Source organism: Oncorhynchus mykiss, chromosome 1 (genome assembly GCF_013265735.2).
Source record: "Oncorhynchus mykiss isolate Arlee chromosome 1, USDA_OmykA_1.1, whole genome shotgun sequence".
Taxonomy (NCBI): domain Eukaryota; kingdom Metazoa; phylum Chordata; class Actinopteri; order Salmoniformes; family Salmonidae; genus Oncorhynchus; species Oncorhynchus mykiss.
The window spans coordinates 15,422,635-15,447,363 of record NC_048565.1 but is presented as its reverse complement, the minus strand read 5'-3'; the positions used below and the strand labels follow the sequence as shown (position 1 = coordinate 15,447,363).

General features: G+C 41.6%; 3 protein-coding genes and 1 non-coding gene across 5 annotated transcripts; 1 reads left to right on the top strand and 3 right to left on the bottom strand.

Moving 5' to 3' along the window:
• The first annotated feature begins 77 nt into the window (after positions 1 to 77).
• On the top strand, positions 78 to 11,165 carry trmt13 (tRNA methyltransferase 13 homolog). The gene is made up of 11 exons (XM_021562135.2): positions 78 to 312; positions 6,052 to 6,101; positions 6,203 to 6,269; positions 7,605 to 7,667; positions 7,885 to 7,954; positions 8,043 to 8,149; positions 8,239 to 8,406; positions 8,530 to 8,602; positions 8,977 to 9,051; positions 9,233 to 9,656; positions 9,799 to 11,165. The coding sequence occupies exons 1-11, from the start codon at positions 178 to 180 to the stop codon at positions 9,971 to 9,973; spliced, it is 1,407 nt and encodes a 468-aa protein (XP_021417810.2). The 5' UTR covers positions 78 to 177; the 3' UTR covers positions 9,974 to 11,165.
• lrrc39 (leucine rich repeat containing 39) lies at positions 10,339 to 14,275 on the bottom strand. Its single transcript, XM_036950487.1, has 8 exons — positions 13,081 to 14,275; positions 12,830 to 12,935; positions 12,527 to 12,683; positions 12,170 to 12,306; positions 11,559 to 11,704; positions 11,303 to 11,455; positions 10,872 to 11,050; positions 10,339 to 10,480 (listed from the first exon to the last, which is right to left on the bottom strand). The coding sequence occupies exons 1-8, from the start codon at positions 13,200 to 13,202 to the stop codon at positions 10,407 to 10,409; spliced, it is 1,074 nt and encodes a 357-aa protein (XP_036806382.1). The 5' UTR covers positions 13,203 to 14,275; the 3' UTR covers positions 10,339 to 10,406.
• Positions 14,276 to 14,599: 324 nt separating this feature from the next.
• On the bottom strand, positions 14,600 to 22,242 carry LOC110489303 (lipoamide acyltransferase component of branched-chain alpha-keto acid dehydrogenase complex, mitochondrial). Of its 2 annotated transcripts, none has more exons than XM_036950356.1 (11): positions 22,101 to 22,242; positions 21,333 to 21,459; positions 20,903 to 20,978; positions 20,542 to 20,723; positions 20,176 to 20,303; positions 19,365 to 19,617; positions 19,069 to 19,235; positions 18,230 to 18,307; positions 17,800 to 18,015; positions 17,495 to 17,566; positions 14,600 to 15,620 (listed from the first exon to the last, which is right to left on the bottom strand). In XM_036950356.1, the coding sequence occupies exons 1-11, from the start codon at positions 22,143 to 22,145 to the stop codon at positions 15,453 to 15,455; spliced, it is 1,512 nt and encodes a 503-aa protein (XP_036806251.1). In that variant the 5' UTR covers positions 22,146 to 22,242; the 3' UTR covers positions 14,600 to 15,452. The 2 variants fall into 2 exon arrangements, with proteins under 2 accessions (XP_036806251.1, XP_021417727.2); XM_021562052.2 differs by having other exon boundaries at positions 17,800 to 17,991.
• On the bottom strand, positions 15,723 to 15,855 carry LOC118966767. Its single transcript, XR_005053650.1, has one exon. It is a non-coding gene; the product is annotated as a small nucleolar RNA SNORD94 (small nucleolar RNA).
• Positions 22,243 to 24,729: the final 2,487 nt, after the last annotated feature.

Genomic DNA, 24,729 nt, shown 5'->3' with positions numbered 1-24,729 from the left:
CAGTCAAACTACAACAACACCACATTAACTACCCTCTATAGCTACTACTGGGTATAAATGTGTAAAACATACTCAGTCACTGAGTTGCAGCTTCGTGAAATGTAGACCACCTGGAACGCGTCCCCATTCTATGGTACTGTAGTTGGATGACGTGGTAACTATACGGAAGTTGTAAACATGGAGCTCCCCACCGCGGACGGCGTGTCTGCACCTCTGCCTGGAAGGTGTGCTTTTTACGTGGAAAAGAAAAAACGATACTGCAAAATGATAGTTGGAAGTGGAAAAGCATATTGTGGGGAACATGCTAATGCGGTAAGTAGAGCAGGACACCACCACACTGTTTGACACAACTGTCAAAATATTCCCAGCCCACGGCTGGCCCCATAAACTACCCCCTGACCGTGGGGGATTGGTGTAGGTTACTGTTATGGCAACTGAAGATGGCTGACTAAACTCCACTCCATGGTGAATGAAGTTTCAAATTAACTCCACCAACGGAGTGATGCAGAGACCAGGCTAAGTGGAATTAATCTCCGACTACATAGATTCGGCCATAGACTAACAAAATATGGATGAATCAAATGCCGCGTTCATGTGCCAGTCGGAACTAGGGACCTCAAATGTTAGATACAGCACGTGGATAACTACAACCAATTAGCAAGTCTGAACTCCCGAGTTTCCTAGTTCCGACTAGAACGTGAACTAGACTGTAAAAAAACATGGATGAAGCCATCACCCCATTGTTTCCAATGAGAATGCTCAGTGGCACATTTGATTATCAGGAAGTAATTTCAGCATGTCACCATCTTACTACATGGAGGAGTTTTTGGAAACGTTGCATGTACAGTTTGAGTTACTCTAGGACAAGTTTCCTCAACTGGTGTTCCGCAGTCCGAATTTGGCATGCAGGTGGTTTTTATTTGTCCCCACAACTTTTCTAAGCATAAAAGACTAAAAACACCAGGAAATCAGCTTCAAGTGATTTTCATTTAGGAAATATATTCCCAAGTATTCACACACACAGAGAAACGTGTTTGTATACAAATGTAAGCAAGTTTTGAAATGATCTATATGATCTTTGTAAATTGCAATTTACAAATTATTTGTACACTGCTCAAAAAAATAAAGGGAACACTAAAATAACACATCCTAGATCTGAATGAATGAAATATTCTTATGAAATACTTTTTTCTTTACATAATTGAATGTGCTGACAACAAAATCACACAAAAATTATCAATAGAAATCAAATTTATCAACCCATGGAGGTCTGGATTTGAAATTAAAGTGGAAAACCACACTACAGGCTGATCCAACTTTGATGTAATGTCCTTAAAACAAGTCAAAATGAGGCTCAGTAGTGTGTGTAGCCTCCACGTGCCTGTATGCCATGCCTGGGCATGCTCCTGATGAGGTGGCGGATGGTCTCCTGAGGGATCTCCTCCCTGACCTGGACTACAGCATCCGCCAACTCCTGGACAGTCTGTTGGTGGATGGAGCGAGACATGATGTCCCAGATGTTCTCATTTAGATTCAGGTCTGGGGAACGGGCGGGCCAGTCCATAGCATCAGTGCCTTCCTCTTGCAGGAACTGCTGACACACTCCAATCACATGAGGTCTAGCATTGTCTTGCATTAGGAGGAACCCAGGGCCAACCGCACCAGAATATGGTCTCACAAGGGGTCTGAGGATCTCATCTCGGTACCTAATGGCAGTCAGGCTACCTCTGGCGAGCACATGGAGGGCTGTGCGGCCCCCCAATGAAATGCCACCCCACACCATGACTGATCCACCGCCAAACCGGTCATGCTGGAGGATGTTGCAGGCAGCAGAATGTTCTCCACGGCGTCTCCAGACTGTCACGTCTGTCACATGTGCTCAGTGTGAACCTGCTTTCATCTGTGAAGAGCACAAGGTGCCAGTGGCGAATTTGCCAATTTTTGTGTTCTCTGGCAAATGCCAAACGTCCTGCACGGTGTTGGGCTGTAAGTACAACCCCCACCTGTGGACGTCGGGCCCTCATACCACCCTCATGGAGTCTGTTTCTGACCGTTTGAGCAGACACATGCACATTTGTGGCCTGCTGGAGGTCATTTTGCAGGGCTCTGGCAGTGCTCCTCCTGATCCTCCTTGCACAAAGGCGGAGGTAGCGGTCCTGCTGCTGGGTTGTTGCCCTCCTACGGCCTCCTCCACATCTCCTGATGTACTGGCCTGTCTCCTGGTAGCGCCTCCATGCTCTGGACACTACGCTGACAGACACAGCAAACCTTCTTGCGACAGCTCGCATTGATGTGCCATCCTGGATGAGCTGCACTACCTGAGCCACTTGTGTGGGTTGTAGACTCCGTCTCATGCTACCACTAGAGTGAAATCACTGCCAGCATTCAAAAGTGACCAAAACATCAGCCAGGAAGCATAGGAACTGAGAAGTGGTCTGTGGTTATCACCTGCAGAACCACTCCGTTATTGGGGGTGTCTTGCTAATTGCCTATAATTTCCACCTGTTGTCTATTCCATTTGCACAACAGCATGTGAAATTTATTGTCAATCAGTGTTGCTTCCTAAGTGGACAGTTTGATTTCACAGAAGTGTAATTGACTTGGAGTTACATTGTGTTGTTTAAGTGTTCCCTTTATTTTTTTGAGCAGTGTAGTTATGTTCCGGCCCGACCATCGAGTCATGGAAAAAAAACGGCCCTCGCCTGAACCTAGTTGATGATCCCTCCTCTAGGAAGTGATGTTGCAGGCTAGCTCAGTGCTGCCACCTCTCATAGAGTAACTCAAGTTGAATGCTGACCAAGGTACTGCAGGCTGGTATTAGCGACAAAATTATCTTTATAACATTGTCTGTGTATGATTTTAAAGTAATCGGTTCAAATTAGGGATGCACGATATCAGAATCAGCCGATATTAGCTAAAAATGCCAACGTCGGTATCCGCCCGATGTCTAGTATAACGCTGACGTGCATACCTATATAACGTACCATGACGTAATGACGCCACGTAAAATGTTGTATTACATGTGCAATAGCGTCACTGCTATGAGCTTCACGACATACTATGGAACACCATTTGGGTCTTGGCGTGTCAAAGACACACGTCAAATAACACTTTGTGTTAAATAAGCTTTTAATTTGACACTCGTCAAATAACACAGTTCTATTATAGAATGTTGTGTTTTCTCAATTTGCACATGCAAGCCAAGCTCCACCACTACTATCAGTGGTACTGTCAAAGCTGTACAAAAAAGTCTGCAAACAAGCCACGAACCCTGTTGCCCAAAGCTAACGTTATAAGCAGCCAGCTAGCTTCATCTGGCTAGTGAGGGTCGACTGGACCATGTTATAAGGATTAGGCACAATAGTGGAATTTGTGATTTGCCTTCAAAGTAAAAGTAACCCTTTGAAAGTGATGCCCATAGAAGACGACTGGGAAGAGTTTACGCAAATATTAGCATTGTAGCTCTTATCACAGAACTGTGACTGTGAAATCACCTCCCCAGTCAGCCAATTGTGTATTGACATTCATATTTCACTGTACAGCTTTACCTAAGGATTGGGCATCAATGAAATGGGGTATCAGTCTACTCAATACCCAATATATTTTTTCCCAAAGTCCTCCTCAGAGTTATCAGACTCCAAAACATCCACGCAGTATTATTTTTCCTCTGGAATACTGTTCAATGCACATAGGTTGACAATAAATGTGGCTCAATTCACAGTTGTTTCAGTCCCGCAATAAGTGCTACGACACTAATGTTCTCTGGGTGTCACTGAGTAGACTGATACCCCATGTCATTGATCCATAATCCATAGCTAAGGCTGTACAGTGAAATAACTATGCCCCCGATGCAATTCTAAAGTATAATATATCCAGTATGATTTCAACAGATTTGTCAAATTAACAAATTGTTGTCTTTTGACTTTATATAACATTCCAACCTCGTTTTGCATGATCAAATCAAATGTATTTATATAGCCCTTCGTACATCAGCTGATATCTCAAAGTGCTGTACAGATCTATTCAATTATGGCATACTTCTACAATTTCTACAATTTGTATTCATTAGTATCACTGTCAATTACATATTTTATTTTGAAGGCTAACTGCAAAGTCCACTACTGTGGCTAATTCCTATTGTGGCTAGCTCCACATAGATTGGTCCAACCACCATTAATCAAATAAGAACTGTCTTATAAATTAGGGTTCATTTAGATGACACCTAGCTATATAGTTACAGTTGAAGTCGGAAGATTACATACTCTTAGGTTGGAGTCATTAAAACTTGTTTTTCAAACACTCCACAAATTTCTTGTTAACTATAGTTTTTGCAAGTCGGTTAGGATATCTACTTTGTGCATGACACAAGTAACAATTGTTTACAGACAAATTATTTTACTGTGTCACAATTCCAGTGGGTCAGAAGTTTACATACAGCAAGTTGACTGCCTTTAAACAGCTTGGAAAATTCCAGAAAAAGATGTCATGGCATTAGAAGCTTCTGATAGGCTAATTGACATCATTTTAAAAAATCAAATAAATGTTATTTGTCACATACACATGGTTAGCAGATGTTAATGCGAGTGTAGCGAAATGCTTGTGCTTCTAGTTCCGACAATGCAGTAATAACCAACGAGTAATCTAACCTAACCATTCTAAAACTACTACCTTATACACACAAGTGTAAAGGGATAAAGAATATGTACATAAAGATATATGAATGAGTGATGGTACAGAACGGCATAGGCAAGATGCAGTAGATGGTATCGAGTACAGTATATACATATGAGATGAGCAATATAGGGTATGTAAACAAAGTGGCATAGTTTAAAGTGGCTAGTGATACATGTATTACATAAAGATGCAGTAGATGATAGCGTACAGTATATACATATGAGATGAAAAATGTAGGGTATGTAAACATTATATTAAGTAGCATTGTTTAAAGTGGCTAGTGATATATATTTTACATCAATTTCCATCAATTCCCATTATTAAAGTGGCTGGAGTTGAGTCAGCCTTGAGATAGAAGCTGTTTTTCAGTCTCTCGGTCCCAGCTTTGATGCACCTGTACTGACCTCGCCTTCTGGATGATAGCGGGGTGAACAGGCAGTGGCTCGGGTGGTTGTTGTCCTTGATGATCTTTATGACCTTCCTGTGACATCGGGTGGTGTAGGTGTCCTGGAGGGCAGGTAGTTTGCCCCCCAGGTGATGCGTTGTGCAGACCTCACTACCCTTTTTTAATGCGAGTATAGTACCTTTTTTTTATGACCGGCCTGATGGAAATGGGAAAGAAATTTGAACTTTCCAAATGTCTACAAAACAAAATATACTAGACAAGGTATCTTTTTGTGTCTGTAAAATGAATTATGCGAGAAATGTTGGTGGAAATGCTTTTATTCGCAAATATGGATATAATAACATATCAAAGTACACTTGGAGTCACGTGATGACTTGTGGTCCTCCTACAACTCGTCTGGAAAGCATGCTGTTTATTAGGATACAGATTAAATCAATTATGATGACCTTCACAGGGTAGTGAAAGTGCAAGGTGATGAGCTTGATTCTCCTTTCTATTAAATATGCAGGGTTTTATTCAGGTGACATGATCATTGATACTAGGCTGCCGTTTGACAAATACAAATATTCTTGCTCTTTTGTCCATAATAATCTCATGATATAGGCTATAGATGCGCTCTAGCCAACCACTCAATACTGTATCTGCATTCTTTTGGCTATAACCAATTTTTATAACAAACATTTTTGTGAGAAAACCATCAGTAGAGTTGAAAATGCGATGAAAACCCATTTAACTTGTATTTGATATTCGGTACATGGAATTTAACTGCAAAAGGTATTTTTATGTGCATTACGTCATCACGCAGAGCCTTTTCTCTGCACGTTTGTACATTTGATGGAAACCTAGCTCATATGTTTTTATGCAGATTTTAGAATATACACATGAAAATCTGTCGCCAATTGGATGAAAACCTAGCTAGTAGGAGTGATATACGTTTCATATTGCAACTTCTCCTCTTGTGCTGTGTTTAGGAAAAGGACTGTGAGAAAAAAAGAATACCATGTCCTCTGGATCCAAAACAGTAAGTTGGCACTTGGGAGAGACAAAATCCCAAATTTTAAAAAGGTAAATTGTACCATTTCAGGAGAACCTCTAAATCTATGATTTCATCTGTCTTTGTAGTACTGTATTCGAAGATCTTTTAGCAAAACATCTGAAGAAGTGCAACTCCAGAGAGAAACCCAAACCCGTAAGTTGAATATACACTGAACAAAAATATAAACGCAACATGTAAAGTGTTGGTCCCATGTTTCATGAGCTGAAATAAAAGATCCCAGAAATTTTTCCAACTCACAAAAAGCTTATTTCTCTCAGATTTTGTGCACAAATCCATTAGTGAGCATTTCTCCTTTGCCAAGATAATTCATCAACCTGACAGGTGTGGCATATCAAGTAGCTGATTAAACAGCATAATCATTACACAGGTGCACCTTGTGCTGGGGACAAAAGACCACTAAAACATGTCGTTTTGTCACACAACACAATGCCACAGATGTCTCAAGTTTTGAGGTAGGGTGTAATTTGCATGCTGACTGCAGGAATGTCCACCAGAGCTGTTGCCAGAGAATTTCATGTTTATTTCCCTACCATAAGCCGCCTCCGACGTTGTTTTAGAGAATTTGTCAGTTGTGAGGCCAACCTGCCTCACAACCGTAACCACGCCAGCCCTAGACCTCCAACATCCGGCTTCTTCACTTGCAGGATTTTCTGAGATGAATTTCTGCACAATTTGTGCTTTTAGTGGGCAAATGCTCACCTTCGATGGCCACTGGTACACTCGAGAAGTGTGCTGTTCATGGATGAATCCCAGTTTCAACTGTACCGGGCAGATGGCGTCGTGTGAGCGAGCTGTTTGCTGATGTCAGTGTTGTGAACAGAGTGCCCCATGTTGGTGGTGAGGTTATGGTATGGGCAGGCGTAAGCTACGGACAACGAACACAATTGCATTTTATTGATGGCAATTTGAATGCTCAGATACCGTGACGAGATCCTGAGGGCCATTGTCGTGCCATTCATCAGCCGCCATCACCTCATGTTTCAGCATGAAAATGCACTGCCCCATGTCGCAAGGAAAAGTACACATTTTCATGGAAGATGAAAATGGCCGTTCTTCCATGGCCTGCATACTTACCAGACATGTCACCGATTGAGCATGTTTGGGATGCTCTGGGTCAACGTGTACAGCAGCGCGTTCCAGTTCCCTCCCATATCCAGCAACTTCACGCAGCAATTGAAGAGGAGTGGGACAACATTCCACAGGCCACAATCAACAGCCTGATCAACTCTATACAAAGAAGATATGTTAAGCTGCATGAGGTGGTCACACTAGATACTGACTGGTTTTCTGATCCATAACCCTACTTTTTTTTTTAAGGTATCTGTGACCAACAGATGCATATCTGTATTCCCCATTTGTTCAGTGTAATTATGAGAATACATACCCAGGTATCTCAAATACATTGGCCTAAATGTCCCTTCTATTAGCCTAAATTGATTAATCTTTCTTTCTCCTATGCAAATGTAGCTGTTCTATGTGCAAGATATTAATGCTGGACCAGCGATTGTTGAGGACACCCCCAAAGATGAGGTAATATCAGACGCATATACATTGACATGAAAGGCCATTTAACATTTGGCTAGTGTTGGAAGCTTAGCTGATTTCAGCATTGAGTCACTAAAGTGACATTATATATGAGAAACTGGGTGTATGTATTATGAGCAGAACCTTAGAAAGATACTGACATTACCTACAATAGAGAGACACCATGATTAAGGCCATACTTACATGATTCACTTTTATTTAGGTACCTTTATCAGATCGCAGCAAAGCAGAGTTGAACCTGCTCATAAAAAAACTGAAGACTGCCGTCAAAGGTAAGCAATACCTACAGCATTCACTGACATGCTGAACATGATTAATCCAATGTGGTGCTTAATGTATGAGCCCCCAATGTTTCTGCAGGGTTCAAATGCAAACATGAAGAAAATATACAATCTCACCCTGCTCTCCATGAAGCTTTGAATGATCCAAGGAATGGGGACTCTGCATTCAAACACCTGAAGCAACAGGTACTTTAATTTAATCTCACATGATTTGCATTTATTTATATACATTAATTTATATTGAAAGATAATGTATGATTTGCCTGTTTTAAAAGGCGTCCCTTTTAGGAAACATGGAGGATTTGCACCTGCTTGGACCTAACAGGTGTTTTGTTGAGTTTGGTGCAGGGAAAGGCAAGCTTTCCCACTGGATCCATGTCGCTCTGAAAGCCTATGACGACATCCATTTCCTGCTTGTGGAAAGATCCAGCGCTCGTTTTAAAGTATAACACCACCTGTTAAGCTATGTTTTATCTTTCAACCCGTTTTTATACATAAAGTGATTTATTTGGCTGTGCACACATCTTCACTGTTAGGTAATTGTCCCCCAATTCATTCTCATTCAGGTAGATGGCAAACACCAGAATTCTGATACCAAATTTGAAAGACTACAAGTGGATATTCAGCACCTTGATTTGCGTAAGTAACTAAATTTAAAAGCCACATTTTAATTTTAATAATATTTATTCACATAAAACAGTCAATCAGTTATCATGTAAAATACGTCATCACATACAGGCACCCTACCCTGTTAGTGTTTTCTGGAGGTGAAGTGGATTAAACTTTTCAACACAGTGAAAGAGATCCCACACCCTCTAAAAATGTACCTGATGAGATCACCCTTCAAACACAAGTTGGCACTGACAAATTGCCTGAGAAGCACACTTATATATTATGAAGATTAGAAGGATTTGTACAGCCAAGTACATAGTTGATTTAAGAATTGAACAAAGCATTAGCAGGCATGTTGAGTTGAGCTTCTCTGAAACCTTTTCCTGTTATTTGCCTTTTAGGTAAAGTTCCTCTCCTCCAAGAAAAGGGACTTCCAGTGGTTGGAGTGGGCAAACACTTGTGTGGCGCAGCAACAGGTAAGACCAGGCACTATATCTCTGAGTACTAGGTCTCACCAGGGGGGAGAAATCTTGTACTGGAATCTTGAATGGTGTTGAATTTTGAAAGGCAACATAGAAGTGGTTCCAAAAAGAATAGTTATTGATTAATGCGTCTTTGAGTCACTCCTTGCTCACTAACCTCCACCGCACTGAATAGACCTTGCTCTTCAATGCCTACTGGGCAGCTCAGAGACTGCGCCCCATGGGATCAAAGATCAGCCACCCAGCAAGCGCTCAAAGCTCCAGCAGCAGCCTGGAGAGTCTACAGGACCGGAGCTTCAGCCCATTCCCAGGGTGGCAGGGGAGACAGCTGCCGGCCAGGAGCTGAGGGTGGGTGGGGTGGCCATCGCCTTGTGCTGCCACCACCGCTGTGACTGGAGGCATTATGTAGGCAAGGAGTTCTTCAAGGAGAAAGGACTAGGTGCCTCTGAGTTCGCTGCCTTCCTGCGCATGTCAAGTTGGGCGACCTGTGGCTCGAGACAAGCAACACAGACCTCTCCACCACAAGGTCAAACTGACCAAACATTTGAGGAAGAGGAGCACGAGGCGACAGAAGAGGCTGAACTAGACAGCTTGGAAGGGTGAGTATTGCCATTGAGCTGTAGAGACATACATTTCACCCATGTTGCATAGTCATTGTAACATAGACTGAAGACCTGTCGTCACATTGTGTCCAACATAAACCTTAATTGCTTCATCTTTTTTCTTCTTCTGTACTATTAGAGTGTTGAATGCTGAGGACCGTGAACACATAGGACGCCTGTGCAAGCTGCTGATTGACCAGGGCAGGGTTCACTTCCTGCAGCAGAAGGGATTTGACTCCCGCCTACTCTACTACACCAGCTCAGATGTTTCTCTAGAAAACGTGTTGCTGACTGCACTTCCCGCCTCGCGGTGAAAAGAAATTCCATTGACAGTGCAACCTGCGCGGTGCACGGGCAGCACAACTCTCTATTTTGAGCAGTGCTATTTATATAGATACTTTCCCTCTTTTTTTCTTAAGCCCAAGAAAGCAAGAAACCTGTTTGCAGTTACAGAAAACATTACACTGGCAACAGAAGAAAACAGACTGTTAACAAGGCAAAAAGCTCAACATAGCAGACAAGACTATGGTTGGAGTCAATTCCATTTAAAGTTTAGTCATTTAATTTTTGTAAATTTATTTTTAAAATGTCCAGGAAATTAAGTGGATTTGACCCCAATGTTGGACAAGTTAGATTTCCCAAAAAGAGAAAGAAATGCTCAGAAGGACATGCTTGACAAGACCAGGCAGTCACCAACAGACAAGGCAGGAACCGACAGAGGCCAACATGAATGACTGCTACAGTAGGTCACAGTAACGGTGCAGATTCTGCCACAGCTTCAAGGGTCACATTTAGTTCTGAGGTGTAGTTTGACTCAGGTGCTGAAACAGACATTTCAAAAGGACAGTATCATTAAAGAGCAATTCCGGGGGTCTACAAAAATGCAAATACCTTTTGGCACGATTTGTTCCAGGAACAATTAGTAATATCCCTCATAAATATTCATAGTAGTCAGCAAATGACAACGTGTCTTGGAAGCTAGCTAGTGAGTCAAACTGCACTAGATGGCACCATACAGAACGTAACGTTAGGTGGATGAGTTGAGGACTTTTCTCACCTCTTGGGACTCGGAGTGGTACCGTTAGCTTGTTTGCCTACTTTGTTTTTCTGCGTGGATTAAACTGGAATAAACTTTTCAATAATATGTCAGCTTACCCTGCTATTAGTCAACAGATCACCATACAGTTCAAGTACATATTTGTTGGTACATACGATTTACACGATGCATATTTAGCATGGCGTTAACTCTTTTCCGTGCCTCCTGGCAGTAGACGCGCATGAAATCTCGGCCAAACATCTCTCTGTCATCCTCTTCCTCATCCTCAGATTTCTTTGGGGCAGCAGGCAGCTCCACTTCATATGTTAGAGGGTTGTCTCTGAAATTCACAAACCTGCAAGTATAGCGAACATGATGAATGAAGATTAATTTGTTTTGATATAAAATACATTGATGGAAATCTTTTGCTAGTTTTAATATGAATATAAAGCTTTTGTAAATACAATTAATGACTCCTGGCTTACATATTTGTTTACCCGCTTTTATTAGGTTAATTGTTGCCGATCTGGGCCAATACATTTGTTTGTCTACAGTCCACTCATCCCCAAAACAACCAATAGCTCCCACCCCTAGACATGGCACTCACCTGAGGTTGTTCATGTCCTCCATCATTGAGGGAATGTCATGTAGCTTATTGTTGCTAAGCACCAGCGTGTCCAGGCTTCGCATGTAACATATGTTGTCAGGCAGGAACTCTAGTTCGTTCCTCTGCAGCCACATAGTATGCAGGTTCTCCATTCTGGACAGAGCAAGCACATATGTATGTAGTTTATTTCTCTAGTGTATTTCTATCGATATGCTGTGCTTGGAAGTATGGTTATGGTATATGTGTGTAAGCCTACCTGTGGATGTCATGTGGTAAGCTCTGCAGCCGATTTCCACCCATATCCAACCATTCCAGGGCAGGCAGACTCACCACACTCTCTGGGATCTCTGTGAACTGGTTCATGGAGAGATCCAAGTGGCAAAGCTTCTTCAGGTTGCTAATCTGATTACAACAGAACAGGAAATTAGCACAGTGAGGGACAAGCACATGAATCATCATGTACCTAGAAGGTTCCAATAAAGGAATATTTATTTTTAAAAATATAGATTTTTTTAAAAAAACACTACTTCATATTCATCATCTCCAGCACCACCCCAACATCAACATATGTGAAAATGGCACATTTCTATATTTTGTAGTAAAAAAATTGAAAAGGATAAGCGTTTCCAATGACATCAACAAATTAGTAGGCAATGCCTACTCACAACTGGTCAAAATCACACGATGCACACCGATGATGTCATTGGAAATACTTAAATTCCTATATCCTTTTTATTACAAAACATAAAAAAGCACACTTTTCACATATGTTGATGGTGGGGTGGTGCTGGAGAGAATGAATATGAAGTTGAAAAAGGGTTTCGTTTCCCTTTAACGTTAAACCAACAATCATGCCATGTTGGGTACCTCTGAAGGCAGCTCGTCAAGGTCCCTGTTCATTGCCAGCTCCAGTTTCTCCAGGTTCTCACAACAGCCCAGTTCTTCTGGAACACTTTGCACTCTATTGTAGCTCACCAGCAGCTCCCTTAGCCTGGTCAGTTTACCTAGAGAGAGAAAGCTACACAGTAGGTAATGTGTTCTGACATGAAGCACTAGTCATCACGCACTGGACACAGATGTCAATTCAATGTCTATTCCATGTTGGTTCAACATACTTTCAATGAAATTATGTGGACACTACGTTGATTCAACCAGTGTGTGCCCAGTGGGCAGCGCCTGTGATACATTCATTGAGGGGATGTTACATGTAACTGGTTTACTGACCAATTTCTTTTGGGATCTCTGTGATGGCATTTCGGGACAGATCAAGAACAAGCAGATTCTCAAAGCTGGAAACGAAGCGGGGGATTGTCTGTAGTCCAACCCTGTGAAGCTGCCACTCCATGAGTTGAGGAAAGTGAACCAAGGCTCGAGGCAAAGTCTGTCAAAGAAGAGTATTCAACATAAAAAAAGATTATCTGGTGCTATGCTTGTCAATTTTCACCAAAAGTAGAGTTTGTCATCAAAATAGAACAGCAAGTGTTTTTACACAATCATACGGCATAGAGTTAAGATGACGGAAGGTACCTTCCATTCTTCTTTCTCTATCCTTAAAATGACACGTCCTTCCTCTGTCACCACCTTCTCTTTCAGCTTGGCCAATATAATCCGATCTTCCCAGTTATGTCTCACCCTTTGGTATAGATGTAGAGCAATACGTCATAGACAGGTCCAAGTTATCTCAGTGGGTTTGGTCTCATTCACTTTCAATTAAGCCTATTGGCTTACCCATGGGTATTAAATATTCAATAAAATGATGAAGGATAAATATCACTCACCTACCTACACCGGCCCTTTGTTCTTGTTGCTTCTGCAGATCTTGTTTCGTTTTCTTAATTCTAGTCTCCCAAAGGGACTTGATAGAGCTGACGGAGCCACTGCACACTGCCACCCCGGTCATGGTGACCCTACACCAACTGTTCAAACAGCTCCCAAAACAGTCAACTCAAAACAGGACTGGAGTCTGGTTGATCACTGCTTCCCTTAATTAGCTGGACAGAGCTAGACAAGGACAGATGCAGGAAATTCTCTGCTCAGATTTCTTCACTGCAGAAGGAAACTCACTCATAATGATGATTGATAACATAAGATTATGTAGCCTGTTTTTTATTTGGATCTTCATTCATCTTCCATATCAAGAGGAGATTACTCTTTCACATAATTGACAAAAATGATTAAATACATCTGTCACACCAAATAGACTGTAAAGTTCAAGGAAGCACTATCACAATGTGCAAGTTCAAAACCGATTGGAGCACAGCTGTAGTAGTCCTGTAAGAAATGGTAAAATAGTACTTTCTAGATTGGACAAATTTGCTTCAAGAAAACTCTTGTAATAAATTCCTCACAAATCTCTTCAGTGTATTCCATTGTGTTGATGGAATAATAACTTCTTTGCTTTGAAAATCTTGTAACAGAGTAGCAATAGACCTCGTCCCATGTCTGTCAGTGGTGATGAAACGTGACCCTAGAGGAGGTCTAATTTTAGTCAGGGGTAGAACACTGAAAATAGTGTTGGTGGTCACATGCTAAACTTGGCACATGGACCTCTGTCTCCCCTGACAACACATACCTTCAGGAGACGGTAGAAAGAATAGAGTGAAATAGTTTGTGGTGGAAAACCTTCAATGTCCATGCAACATGTTTGTCCTCTGTTTAACAGGGAGTGAAATAAGAGTAATTTAGGATCAGCTCTATTTGTTTCAAAATCCGAAAGACAGACTAAAAGATTGAGCTATGGTCAATGGAAAGATGGTTACATTTTAAATAGACTGTAGGCCTATGTGATCTATAGACCTTTTAATAGCCATAAATAAATACTGGAAATGTTCAACCTGTACTTCTCTCCATGCTTTACTTTCAGGTTTGGTGACAACTTTTCAGTTCCTATAGATAAGGGCAGTCAAACTCATTCCATGGAGGGCCTAGTGCAAGGTTCGGACCAAATTTGCACCACCCCCCCCAAAAAAAAATTATTTCATTATTGTTGGACAAAAAATACTCTAAAAACATGCAATAAAGCATTTATTGAAATTGACAGATTTCCTTATGTACGGTAACTCAGTAAAATCTTTGAAATTGTTACATTTATATTTTTGTTCAGTATAGTTGATCCCTGTCCTAGTGTCTGCTGTTTTTTTCCTTTCAATGAAAACCTAGGGCTCTGTTCAATCTGTATTGATGAAACGTTACAGAAACTAAGGTCATTTCCAAATTGAGCTGACATACATAGCTGTAGATTGATTAAGAGAACCCGCAGACCGTCTGCCCTTCGTGGAATGAGATTGACACGTGATATAGATAAATGAAAGGCTTTATTTTGCCAAAATAATGAGCTTCACGAGTCTTGGGGAACATATAATGCACAACACTGGGTGTTCACTTCCAACCATAACTTTATACTTTCTTTTTAAAGCAATACATTATCTGACAGCAATAAAAGCAGATACTGCTTTTCTAGAAAAGCAGCAACTGTAACAGATAAATTGATCAAACTAACAATTGTGGAGCTATTGTAGGAGCCTTATGTCCACTCATAGCAGATGTGTACACTCACAAGTGCATGTTGTGCAATGATGCTTTTCAAGGGGAATCACTAAATCACACATTCTCTTGAAAAGAGCTTTCTAGTGTTGCTGTGGGAATGTGTGGGGCCATAAAAAAAAATTAAAAAGGCCTTGCACCTTTAAGGTTATTCCCTGGTTTCGGCACCAATACCCTTAAAGGTGCAGGGCCTTTTTTTACAGAGCCATACAGTATTTCAGAAATAGAGCAGGTTTGTTTTCCAAAATTCAGCTCTTCAGCAAAAAGCGCTACTGTTCCTAACCATCCTATGTCAGTAAGGCAACCGGAAGAGAGAAATAAAACTAAGGCCACACACAAAGATAAAACAGCCTGCAACTAGATATTAGTTTCACAATGTTGAGTAGTAGGTAACTTGTAGTGTCTGTGGCATGTGCAGCCATTCATATTCTGAGAAAGAAAGGTTTTGGAAGGCCAAGGAGGCGGGAGCAGTATGGGGACCAGTAACACCCAGTCAATGTGACTACCCAGAGAGTCAGAGTACAGTAGACCATTTTCACATAATCATGGTGACTGGTTTTGCGTCGCAGAGCTCCATCCAGAGGAGGCCGTCCAGGGTGCCGCAGGCTCATTTTAGGTCCAGGACCATTGATGCTGGGTTCTCCAGGTAGTCCCTCCACAGGTTCGAGAACCGCGCCATTGTGGCCCCGTCGATGATCCGGTGGTCTGCCGACCAGCTGACATTCATGATGTGAGCTTTCACCACCTCGTCCCTTGAGTTAAACCTCGGCAGGACCTGAAAGGGGCATGAACATGTCAGGAGACTATTATTCATAAAGCAATCAAGACATACATAACCACCAAATAAATATAATGTAACAAGTACAAAGAGAGTCATGAGGCTCAGTCAGGCGTCTGTATCGTGTCTGCACCTCCCAGTCAGCCAGACACATACCCACTGAGCTAAGAACCAACACTCAGCTCCCATTATCAGCCGAGTTCCGTACCCCTGTGCTTCTCACCATAGCCATCATGGACAACATAGAGTTGAAGTTCGAAGTTTACATACTCTTAGGTTGGAGTCATTAAAACTCGTTTTTCAACCACTCCACAAATTTCTTGTTAAACTATAGTTTTGGTAAGTCGGTTAGGACATCTACTTTGTGCATGACAAGTCATTTTTCCAACAATTGTTAACAGATTATTTCCCTTATAATTCAATGTATCACAATGCCAGTGGGTCAGAAGTTTACAAACACTAAGTTGACTGTGTCTTTAAACAGCTTGCAAAATTCCAGAAAATGTCATGGCTTTAGAAGCTTCTGATCGGCTAATTGACATAATTTGAGTCATTTGAAGGTAGGCCTTGAAATACATCCACAGGTACATCTTCAAACTCAGTGCCTCTTTGCTTGACATCATAGTAAAAATCAAAAGAAATCAGCCAAGACCTCAGCCAAGAAAAAGTTGTAGACCTCCACAAGTCTGGTTCATCCTTGGGAGCAATTTCATCTGTACAAACAATAGTATGCAAGTATAAACACCATGGGACCACACAGCCGTCATACCGCTCAGGAAGGAGACGCATTCTGTCTCCTAGAGATGAAAGTACTTTCATGCGAAAAGTGCAAATCAATCCCAGAACAACAGCAAAGGACCCTGTGAAGATCTGGAGGAGACAGGTACAAAAGTATCTATAGCCACGGTAAAACAAGTCCTATATCGACATAACCTGAAAGGCCGCTCAGCAAGGAAGAAGCCACAGCTCCAAAACCACCATAAAAAAGCCAGATTACAGTTTGCAACTGCACATGGGGACAAAGATCGTACTTTTTGAAGAAATGTCTTCTGGTCTGATGAAACAAAAATAGAACTGTTTGGCCATAATGACCATTGTTATGTTTGGAGGAAAAAAGGGGAGGCTTGCAAGCAGAAGAACACCATCCCAACCGTGAAGTACGGGGGTGGCAGCATCATGTTGTGGGGGTGCTTTGCTGCAGGAGGGACTGGTGCACTTCACAAAATAGATTGCATCATGAGGGAAAATTATGTGGCTGTATTGAAGCAACATCTCAAGACATCAGTCAGGAAGTTGAAGCTTGGTCGCAAATGGGTCTTCCAAATGGACAATGACCCCAAGCATACTTCCAAAGTTGTGGCAAAATGGCTTAAGGACAACAAAGTCAAGGTATTGGAGTGGTCATCACAAAGCCTCAATCCCATAGAAGAATTGTGGGCAGAACTGAAAAAGCGTGTGCGAGCAAGGAGGCCGACAAACCTGACTCAGTTACACCAGCTCTGTCAGGAGGAATGGGCCAACATTCACCCAACTTATTTTGGGAAGTTTGTGGAAGGCTACCCGGAACATTTGATCCAAGTTAAACAATTAAAAGGCAATGCTACCAAATACTAATTGAGTATGTAAACTTCTGAGCCACTGGGAATGTGATTAAAGAAATAAAAGCTGAAATAAATCATTCGCTCTGCTATTATTCTGACATTACACATTCTTAAAATAAAGTGGTGATCCTAACTGACCTAAAACAGGGAATTTTTACTGGGATTAAATGTTAGGAATTGTGGACCACCGAGTTTAAATGTATTTGGCTAAGGTGTATGTAAACTTCCGACTTCAACTGTAGCTGATAAAGTCATTTAGGATTCACAAACCTGGATCTTTCCCAGAGCGCCAATCGCCACCTCAGGAGGCAAAATCACTGGCTTTGCATACGTGCCTCCAATCTGATTCAAGGGAATACACAGATACATGACATGTAAATACTGAACAAGCGACCCATGCAAGCATAGGAAACAAATAATGCAGTAGCTAGCAGTCAATTACTATTCAAGTAAGCATTGCTAGATGAATACCACAAAGCCCAACCAGTTTGATTTATCAGTATTACTTATCAAGCGCATCCTCCCAGCTTTAGCATTAGTTTCTCCCAAGGCTCCCAAACCCCACCCCCTCTCACCGAGCCGATGTTGGAGAGGGTGAAGGTGCCTCCTGTGAGGTCGGCCGTGCCCAGCTGGCCCGTGGCGCCCAGAGTCTGCATGCGGTTGAGCTCCACGGCAATCTCAAACACACTCAGCATCTGCACATTCTTCACATTGGGTACCAGCAGACCCCGGCTCGTGTCCATGGCCAGGCCAATGTTGTGGGACACCTGGTGGAGGAGACGAAAAAGAAGCTGACCCAGTTTGGGTTCTCAATCTTTTCGACGGGGGGGGGGGTCTGAGAAGTTTAAACACTCTTCATGTTAATGATTCCTTCTATTTCTACCGTCCAGAATTGTGCTCGCCGTGATCAAGCACAAATATACCATTTATTTGAATATTTTGATGCATCATTATCTATAATAACACTGCAATATCTAGAGCTGGGGGACCTTCCGGCAACCTTACCTTGTAGGTGATGTTCTGAACAGCCTCATCCACCGAGGCGTTGAGGATGGGGAAACGGAGTAGGCCCAGAGAAGCAGCCTGCTCAAACAGACAAGATATTTATCACCATCACAGCAAACAGACTACTATTTTTCCAAATCCTCCAACATAGTCCTTTTGGTATGGTATGGGGCGGCAGGTAGTCGTGGTTAGAGCGTTGGACTAGTAACCGGAAGGTTGCAAGATCAAATCCCTGAGCTGACAAGGTAAAAATCTGTCGTTCTGCCCCTGAACAAGACAGTTAACCCACTGTTCCTAGGACGTCATTGAAAATAAGAATTTGTTCTTAATGGATTGCCTAGTTAAATAAACTTTTAAAAATGGCATGATGCGTCCCACTGCATCATGAGACTTATGACACCTGTTGCAGTGAGGTTGCTCTCCAGTCATAACAGAAGCCATAAATACCAAATAAAGTGATATAGTGCCACCTTGCCACCACACTATAACACTTTATTTGGCATGATTGTTATGACATTGAAATTAGTGTTATAAGCTCATGTCAATTTATGACCACCCATGCCAAATGACATATTATTATTATTATTATTATTATTATGACAAATTAAATGGCTTCTGTTATGACTGGAGAGCAACCTCACTGCAATAAGTCTCATGGTGCAGTGGGATGCATCATGTCATTTTTAACATTTTATTTAACTAGGCAAGTCCGTTAAGAACAAATTCTTATTTTCAATGATGGCCTAGGAACAGTGGGTTAACTGCCTTGTTCAGGGGCAGCTGGACACCCAAATGTCACCTCACAACATCATTATATTATGTCAGGAGTCAAAGTTCACCTTGATGAAGAAGGGCATGTAGCTGAGCTTGACACCACGAGCCTCTGACAGGCCCTTCAGCTCCTTGCGCAGCTGTACCAGCCTGGTCAGGTTCACCTCATCACAGTACCCAAAGTGGGGAATTTTCAAGGCGGCAGTCATGGTCTTTACCATCGCTTTGTGGAAACCTGGTAGTTCCAAGGAATACAATGGGAAAAGGGATCACCCATAATGATTATTATCTGAATCAGAGATGTATCCCAGAAAGCAAATACATTTATTGGAAGCATTAACCATCTCTGTAAAACTGCCTCTACCTTTCAGGGGCTCAGTGCTGTCCGTGCCCGAGAAGACAGGCCTGGAGATTGCAGGGAGCGGAACACTTGGTGGGAACTTCGCCTTGGGCTTGACACCCGAAGAGGGGGCGGATGCTGTGGGAAGTGGAGGCTGAATCTCGTGGAATGGGGTCAGGGGTAAGATGGCCCCTGTCTGTTTGGCCAGGAAGTTGAGGATGTCCTCTTTGAGGATCCGTCCGTCTCTCCCCGTTCCGACCACTTCACTCAGCTTTATCTGAAAAGGAGTAACGAGACAGACAGGTGAACATGAGGTAAAGGAATAATGGGGAGTGACAATGAGGTAAAAGGACAGACAGGTGGACATTAGTGTGGTGGGGGTCGATACAATTACATATCACAATGTTATTTATTTGTTTTATATATATTTTTACTGTAGATAGCTGTAGATAGCGCTAGTCGGCTGCACCTGCGCCAAAACTGCGGTATTTTCCTACCTATAACTTGTGGTCGATCTTCTTTTTAAACAGTGAGACACCATGTTTTCAGCACTTATTTTCCTGACTGATCAAAACTCATTTTCTCATGCTCTCTTGTCTCTCTGTAGTAGAACATATAGTGAGCAATATGTTTGGAACATCATATTGCAATACATATCAGCACCTCGGTATCGTGATAACATCATATGGTCCCTGGCAATTCCCAGCCCTAGTGGACATCAACAAAATCCTGCACACCCATTAGCTCTCTAGGATGAGCATTGGTACCACTGGTTAAAGGGGCAGTGAGCTGCTATACTTTGTGTTGACAGTGTGTGTATGTTTTAATAACTCACATTGTTCTCCATAGCTAAACGACGGACTGCAGGGGTGGCCTGGGTCTTGTGTCCCTTGATTTCCTGGTGTGTGTGCTCATCGTGTGACATTGCCGGGGTCTCCACAACATCCTCCTCATGGGCCACCTCTGAAAGATCGACCACAAAGTCACCATCAACCAATGGGAGTCAATGTTGTTTTCGGACTTCCAGATATTCTGTTGTGTTTCTACATTTGTATTTTTATGATGAACGGTAATATAAAAAGGTAAAGGAAATGGCTTCAAGGTTTCCAGTTCCAACTGTTCTGAAAATGTTCACTGTCAGCGACTTCATAGATAAGAAGTTGGGAGATTCCCATTACTCTAGTGTTGGTGCCCTACCTACCCGGACCGGACTCTGTCTCGATATCCACCAGTGCTGTGCCCACTAAGGCTGTAGCATCCACCTCATAGTAGAGCTTTTTAATGACACCGTCATAGCGACTTGTGATGGTAACAGATGCCTTGTCACTCTGTACCTCACAGATGCTGTCAAACTGAGACACCTTGTCTCCCTCCTTTACATACCTATGGGAAGAGAAAGAGACATTGAACCCTAACAAAATATGTATCTTGGAGCAGCAAATCTTGGAGCAGCAAAGCCCTGTAATAATTGAACTTGTGTGCCTTCTAGTGGCAACTCTTATAAAAACCTAATTCATAAAAAAGTGGTGCTCACATCGGTGTACCATATTTCGAAAACATACCATTCCTTCACCGTCACCTCCATGATGCCCTCACCAATATCTGAAAGTTTGAATGGCAGAATTGGTCCTGGTGTGACTGTAAAAAGAACAAGTGATCATTAAACAACATGAATTCTTTAGCCTATAACTTCCACATAGCCTTATGTCTATGACATATGTTGTAATAAAACTGAATTATTTAAAATAAAATATTTTTTACATAATTTGAACCTGTAAGATTGATTGTTTACAGCCTGTGTGTACACTGTCAACAGCGTTCTTCCTTATTGGGCTAGTTCGCTTTGAATGGTACAATGCCCGGGTGGTTGGAGATTTAATTTAAGGACCAAGGGAATGGTCTAAAAAAAAGCAAACCCACCCCCCAGCACCGGGCCCTGCAAAAAGAGCACGCCTCAGTTGGAATATACTGTTAGTGCAGAAGCCTACTCACCATAACTTGTGCGAAAAAACCTAGTGCTGCACAGCTGAGGGATGAAGACAGAGTGGGGATGGAGGGTGTAGTCTGGTCGGCCAGTTTGGACCCTGGAGCAGCAACGCTTGTGCCGGTGTTCCAAAATCTGGGATGATAAACATTGACAATAAAGAGATCCATGTCATTACCATTCATTTGATGGGGTTGGGCACTGCTCGCTACTTCTATACACAGCATCTTTAGTTATTATATAGCATGACTGTTGGGTAGCTATCAAAAGTTAACTTGCTTTGCATCTAGTTATTTATCATCTAACCAATCTAACATCCAACAAAGTTAAATCGTCAATCCCAAAGTGTTGTAGCCATTCATGGCTAAATTGTTTATCAAAGTTACTTTAGCTAACGTTAACTGGAAACTTGTTGAAAAAGACATTGTAACCATTGGCATTCATGTTCAATTCTGTCATCACACACAACGTCAAAAGTTTGAGTCAATTTGTTGGCTAGCTACATATTTTGGCTAGTAGTAGCGAGCAGATTGCTTTGTATTGACAAAAAATGCTATGTCGAAACATTTCATTTCAATCCCACCGTAGTGTAGACTAGTTAACTAACGTTTAGCCATTCAGCTAGGTAGCTTGTTTGCTAGCAGCTGCATGGGTAAAGTCTCTAGATTGAGGTATAGTGGCAGGTTTTCTAAACGTATGATACTTGTGCATCATCATCTGCTTATGCAAAGCTTTCAGGTGGGGATTAACATTTGGAAAAACTCAAACAAACATACCAAGCGTCTCATAAATGTGAATGAGCCTCTAGTAAATGCCGCCATCTTTGTTTCGTTCGGATCTGACGAACAATGCCCACCCCTTTCAATGGCCAATCGGAGATCAGTCACAAATAGGGCAGCGTGAAGGGATTGTCCACTCCTAAATAGAAAACAAGTTAGTTTTGACTGGACTAGTGGTCCACTAGTATATTCTGGACTGCTAGTCCAGTCAAAATAACTAAATTGATGTTCCATTTACCTTGGCTGTTTGATTCACTAAGAAAGTTCCTTAACACTTTATTTGAGGGGATGTTGATAATACATTCATTATCCATAACGCATACGCAGTACAACCAAATATATTTTTAACTAACCCAAAATAGTTCATATGTGTCGTTTACAGTGGGAGCATATTAATCATAGCGGGCAGAACAAGCATGGAGGTGGGAAAAGCCAAGCACGAGCTAGCGAGATCCCATTGGCGCGTTGTCGCATATATTTGCATATATTTGCATATTTCAATAGGGGAACGCCTCCCTCGTGAATTGCTCGTCAAATCTATAAAACTAAGTGCACTGTGATTTTAACAAATTCTAGTTTAAGGAACATAAATGTATTTACTGGGCTAAGTAACCCGTGACCGGACTGCCTCTCACTACCATAGTTGGGAGTGAGAAAAAGTTCTAAACGGATGCTACAGCCAAAGAGTTTTACAACTAAACCAAGATAGACCACAGCCTATTGTTTTCAATGGGAATAAAGAGTCATAGTGGGCAGATAAAGCAATGAGGTGGGCAGATTCAAGCACAAGCTAGCGAGATCCTATTGCCGCGTTCCAACATATTTCTGCAAATTTCCGTTAGGGAACACATATTATGTGAAGTGTGCCTGTGCAGAAACTACATTCGCCTTTGCACTCCTTCTAAACAACGCGATTTTTAAACGTTTTGCAAACGGTAAAGTCTACAAAAAACTTAGTCCACTCTGTTCATAACAGATTTTAGTTTTGGGATAAGAAAACGATTTTGAAATAAAAATGTTTAATCGACGAGAAAATGTGCCGAATATCGGCCCAAATCCATCTCGTTCCATCTCACACTCTTGGCTTAGTTATATAAAAATATTTGCCTTGTGTCTGTGTTACATGATGGTCCAGTAATTGAAGTTTGCTGGTTTGAGTCCCTGATGTGATTAGGTAAACCGACTAGGTGAAAAATCTGTTGATGTGCCTTTGAGTAAGGCAACTTACCCCTTTTTTTTTATTTTTAAAGAAAGGGCTGTCCAGTCAGCAATCGAGGTTTATTGGTGTTTATTCTGACAATAGACACAAGAAGCACATTAGATGTGCAGGACAACAGTATGTTAATGGTTGTAGATTTGTGATTCATTGCTTGTCAGTCGGTATCAGACTAGGCTTTTTGTAATCAAACATCAAAACAATGACAAAAATAGTACAAAATACAATCAATGTCAGTACCTGACAATAGATAGAGGAAGCAAATTAGATTTGCAGGACAGTATGTTGATGGCTGTAGATTCGTGTTGTGTCTTTTGGCATGGAAATGCAGTGCCTTCAGAAAGTATTCACACCCCTTGACTTTTTCCACATTTTGTGTTACACCTGAATTTAAAATGGATTCAATTGAGATTTTGTGTCACTGATATATGCACAATACCGTTTACTGTCAATGTGGAATTTTGTTTTTAGAATTTTGTAAAAATTAATAAAAAAAATGAAAATCTGAAATGTCTTGAATTAATAAGAATTCAACCTCTTTGTTATAGCAAGCCTACATTTAAAAAAAAAATGTGCTTAACAAGTCACATTATAAGTTGCATGGAATCACTCTGTGTGCAATGATAGTGGTTAACATGATTTTTGAATGAATACCCCACCTCTGTACCACACACATACATTTATCTGTAAGGTCCCTCAGTCAAGAAGTGAATTTCAAGCACAGATTCAACCACAAAGACCAGGGAGGTTTTCCAATGCATCGCAAAGGGCACCTATTGTGAGATGGGTGAAAAGAAAAGAAGCAGACACTCAATATCCCTTTGAGCATAGTGAAGTTATCAATTACGCTTTGGATGGTGTATCAATACACCCAGTCACTACAAAGATGCAGGCGTCCTTTCTAACTCAATTGCCAGAGAGGAAGGAAACCACTCAGGGATTTAACCAAGAAGCCCATGGGGATTTTAAAACAGTAACAGATTAATGGCTATGATATGAGAAAAGGATGGATCAACAACATCGTAGTTACTCCACAAAACTAAATGACAGAGTAAAAAGAAAGAAGCTCGCAGAGTATAAAAATATTCCAAAACATGCATTTTGTTTGCAATAAGGCACTGAAATAATACTGCAAAAAATGTGGCAAATAAATTAATTTATGTTTGGGGCTAATCCAACACAACACATCACTGAGTACCAGTCTTCATATTTTCAAGCATGGTGGTGGCTGAATCATGTTATGGGTATGCTTGTCATTGGCAAGGACAAGGGAGTTATTTAGGATAAAGCAAACATAATAGCAATCCCAGGAAAAATCCTTGAAGAAAAACTGGTTTAGTCTGCTTTCCAACAGAAACTGGGAGACAAATTCACCATTCAGCAGAACCTAAAATGCCAAATATACACTGG

Bases quoted from the DNA above. Each gene is read 5' to 3' on its own strand.
- trmt13 (XM_021562135.2), top strand. From the start codon at position 178: ATGGAGCTCCCCACCGCGGACGGCGTGTCTGCACCTCTGCCTGGAAGG. The intron at 313-6,051 runs GTAAGTAGAGCA...TGCTGTGTTTAG, and splicing joins GTGGGGAACATGCTAATGCG to GAAAAGGACTGTGAGAAAAA. The intron at 6,270-7,604 runs GTAAGTTGAATA...ATGCAAATGTAG, and splicing joins CCAGAGAGAAACCCAAACCC to CTGTTCTATGTGCAAGATAT.
- lrrc39 (XM_036950487.1), bottom strand. From the start codon at position 13,202: ATGACCGGGGTGGCAGTGTGCAGTGGCTCCGTCAGCTCTATCAAGTCC. The intron at 11,705-12,169 runs GTACCCAACATG...TGTTGTAATCAG, and splicing joins TTGACGAGCTGCCTTCAGAG to ATTAGCAACCTGAAGAAGCT. The intron at 11,456-11,558 runs GTAGGCTTACAC...TGCTCTGTCCAG, and splicing joins TTACCACATGACATCCACAG to AATGGAGAACCTGCATACTA.
- LOC110489303 (XM_036950356.1), bottom strand. From the start codon at position 22,145: ATGGCGGCATTTACTAGAGGCTCATTCACATTTATGAGACGCTTG. The intron at 20,979-21,332 runs GTGAGTAGGCTT...TTCTTTTTACAG, and splicing joins GTTTTTTCGCACAAGTTATG to TCACACCAGGACCAATTCTG. The intron at 19,618-20,175 runs GTGAGTTATTAA...ACTCCTTTTCAG, and splicing joins GTTTAGCTATGGAGAACAAT to ATAAAGCTGAGTGAAGTGGT.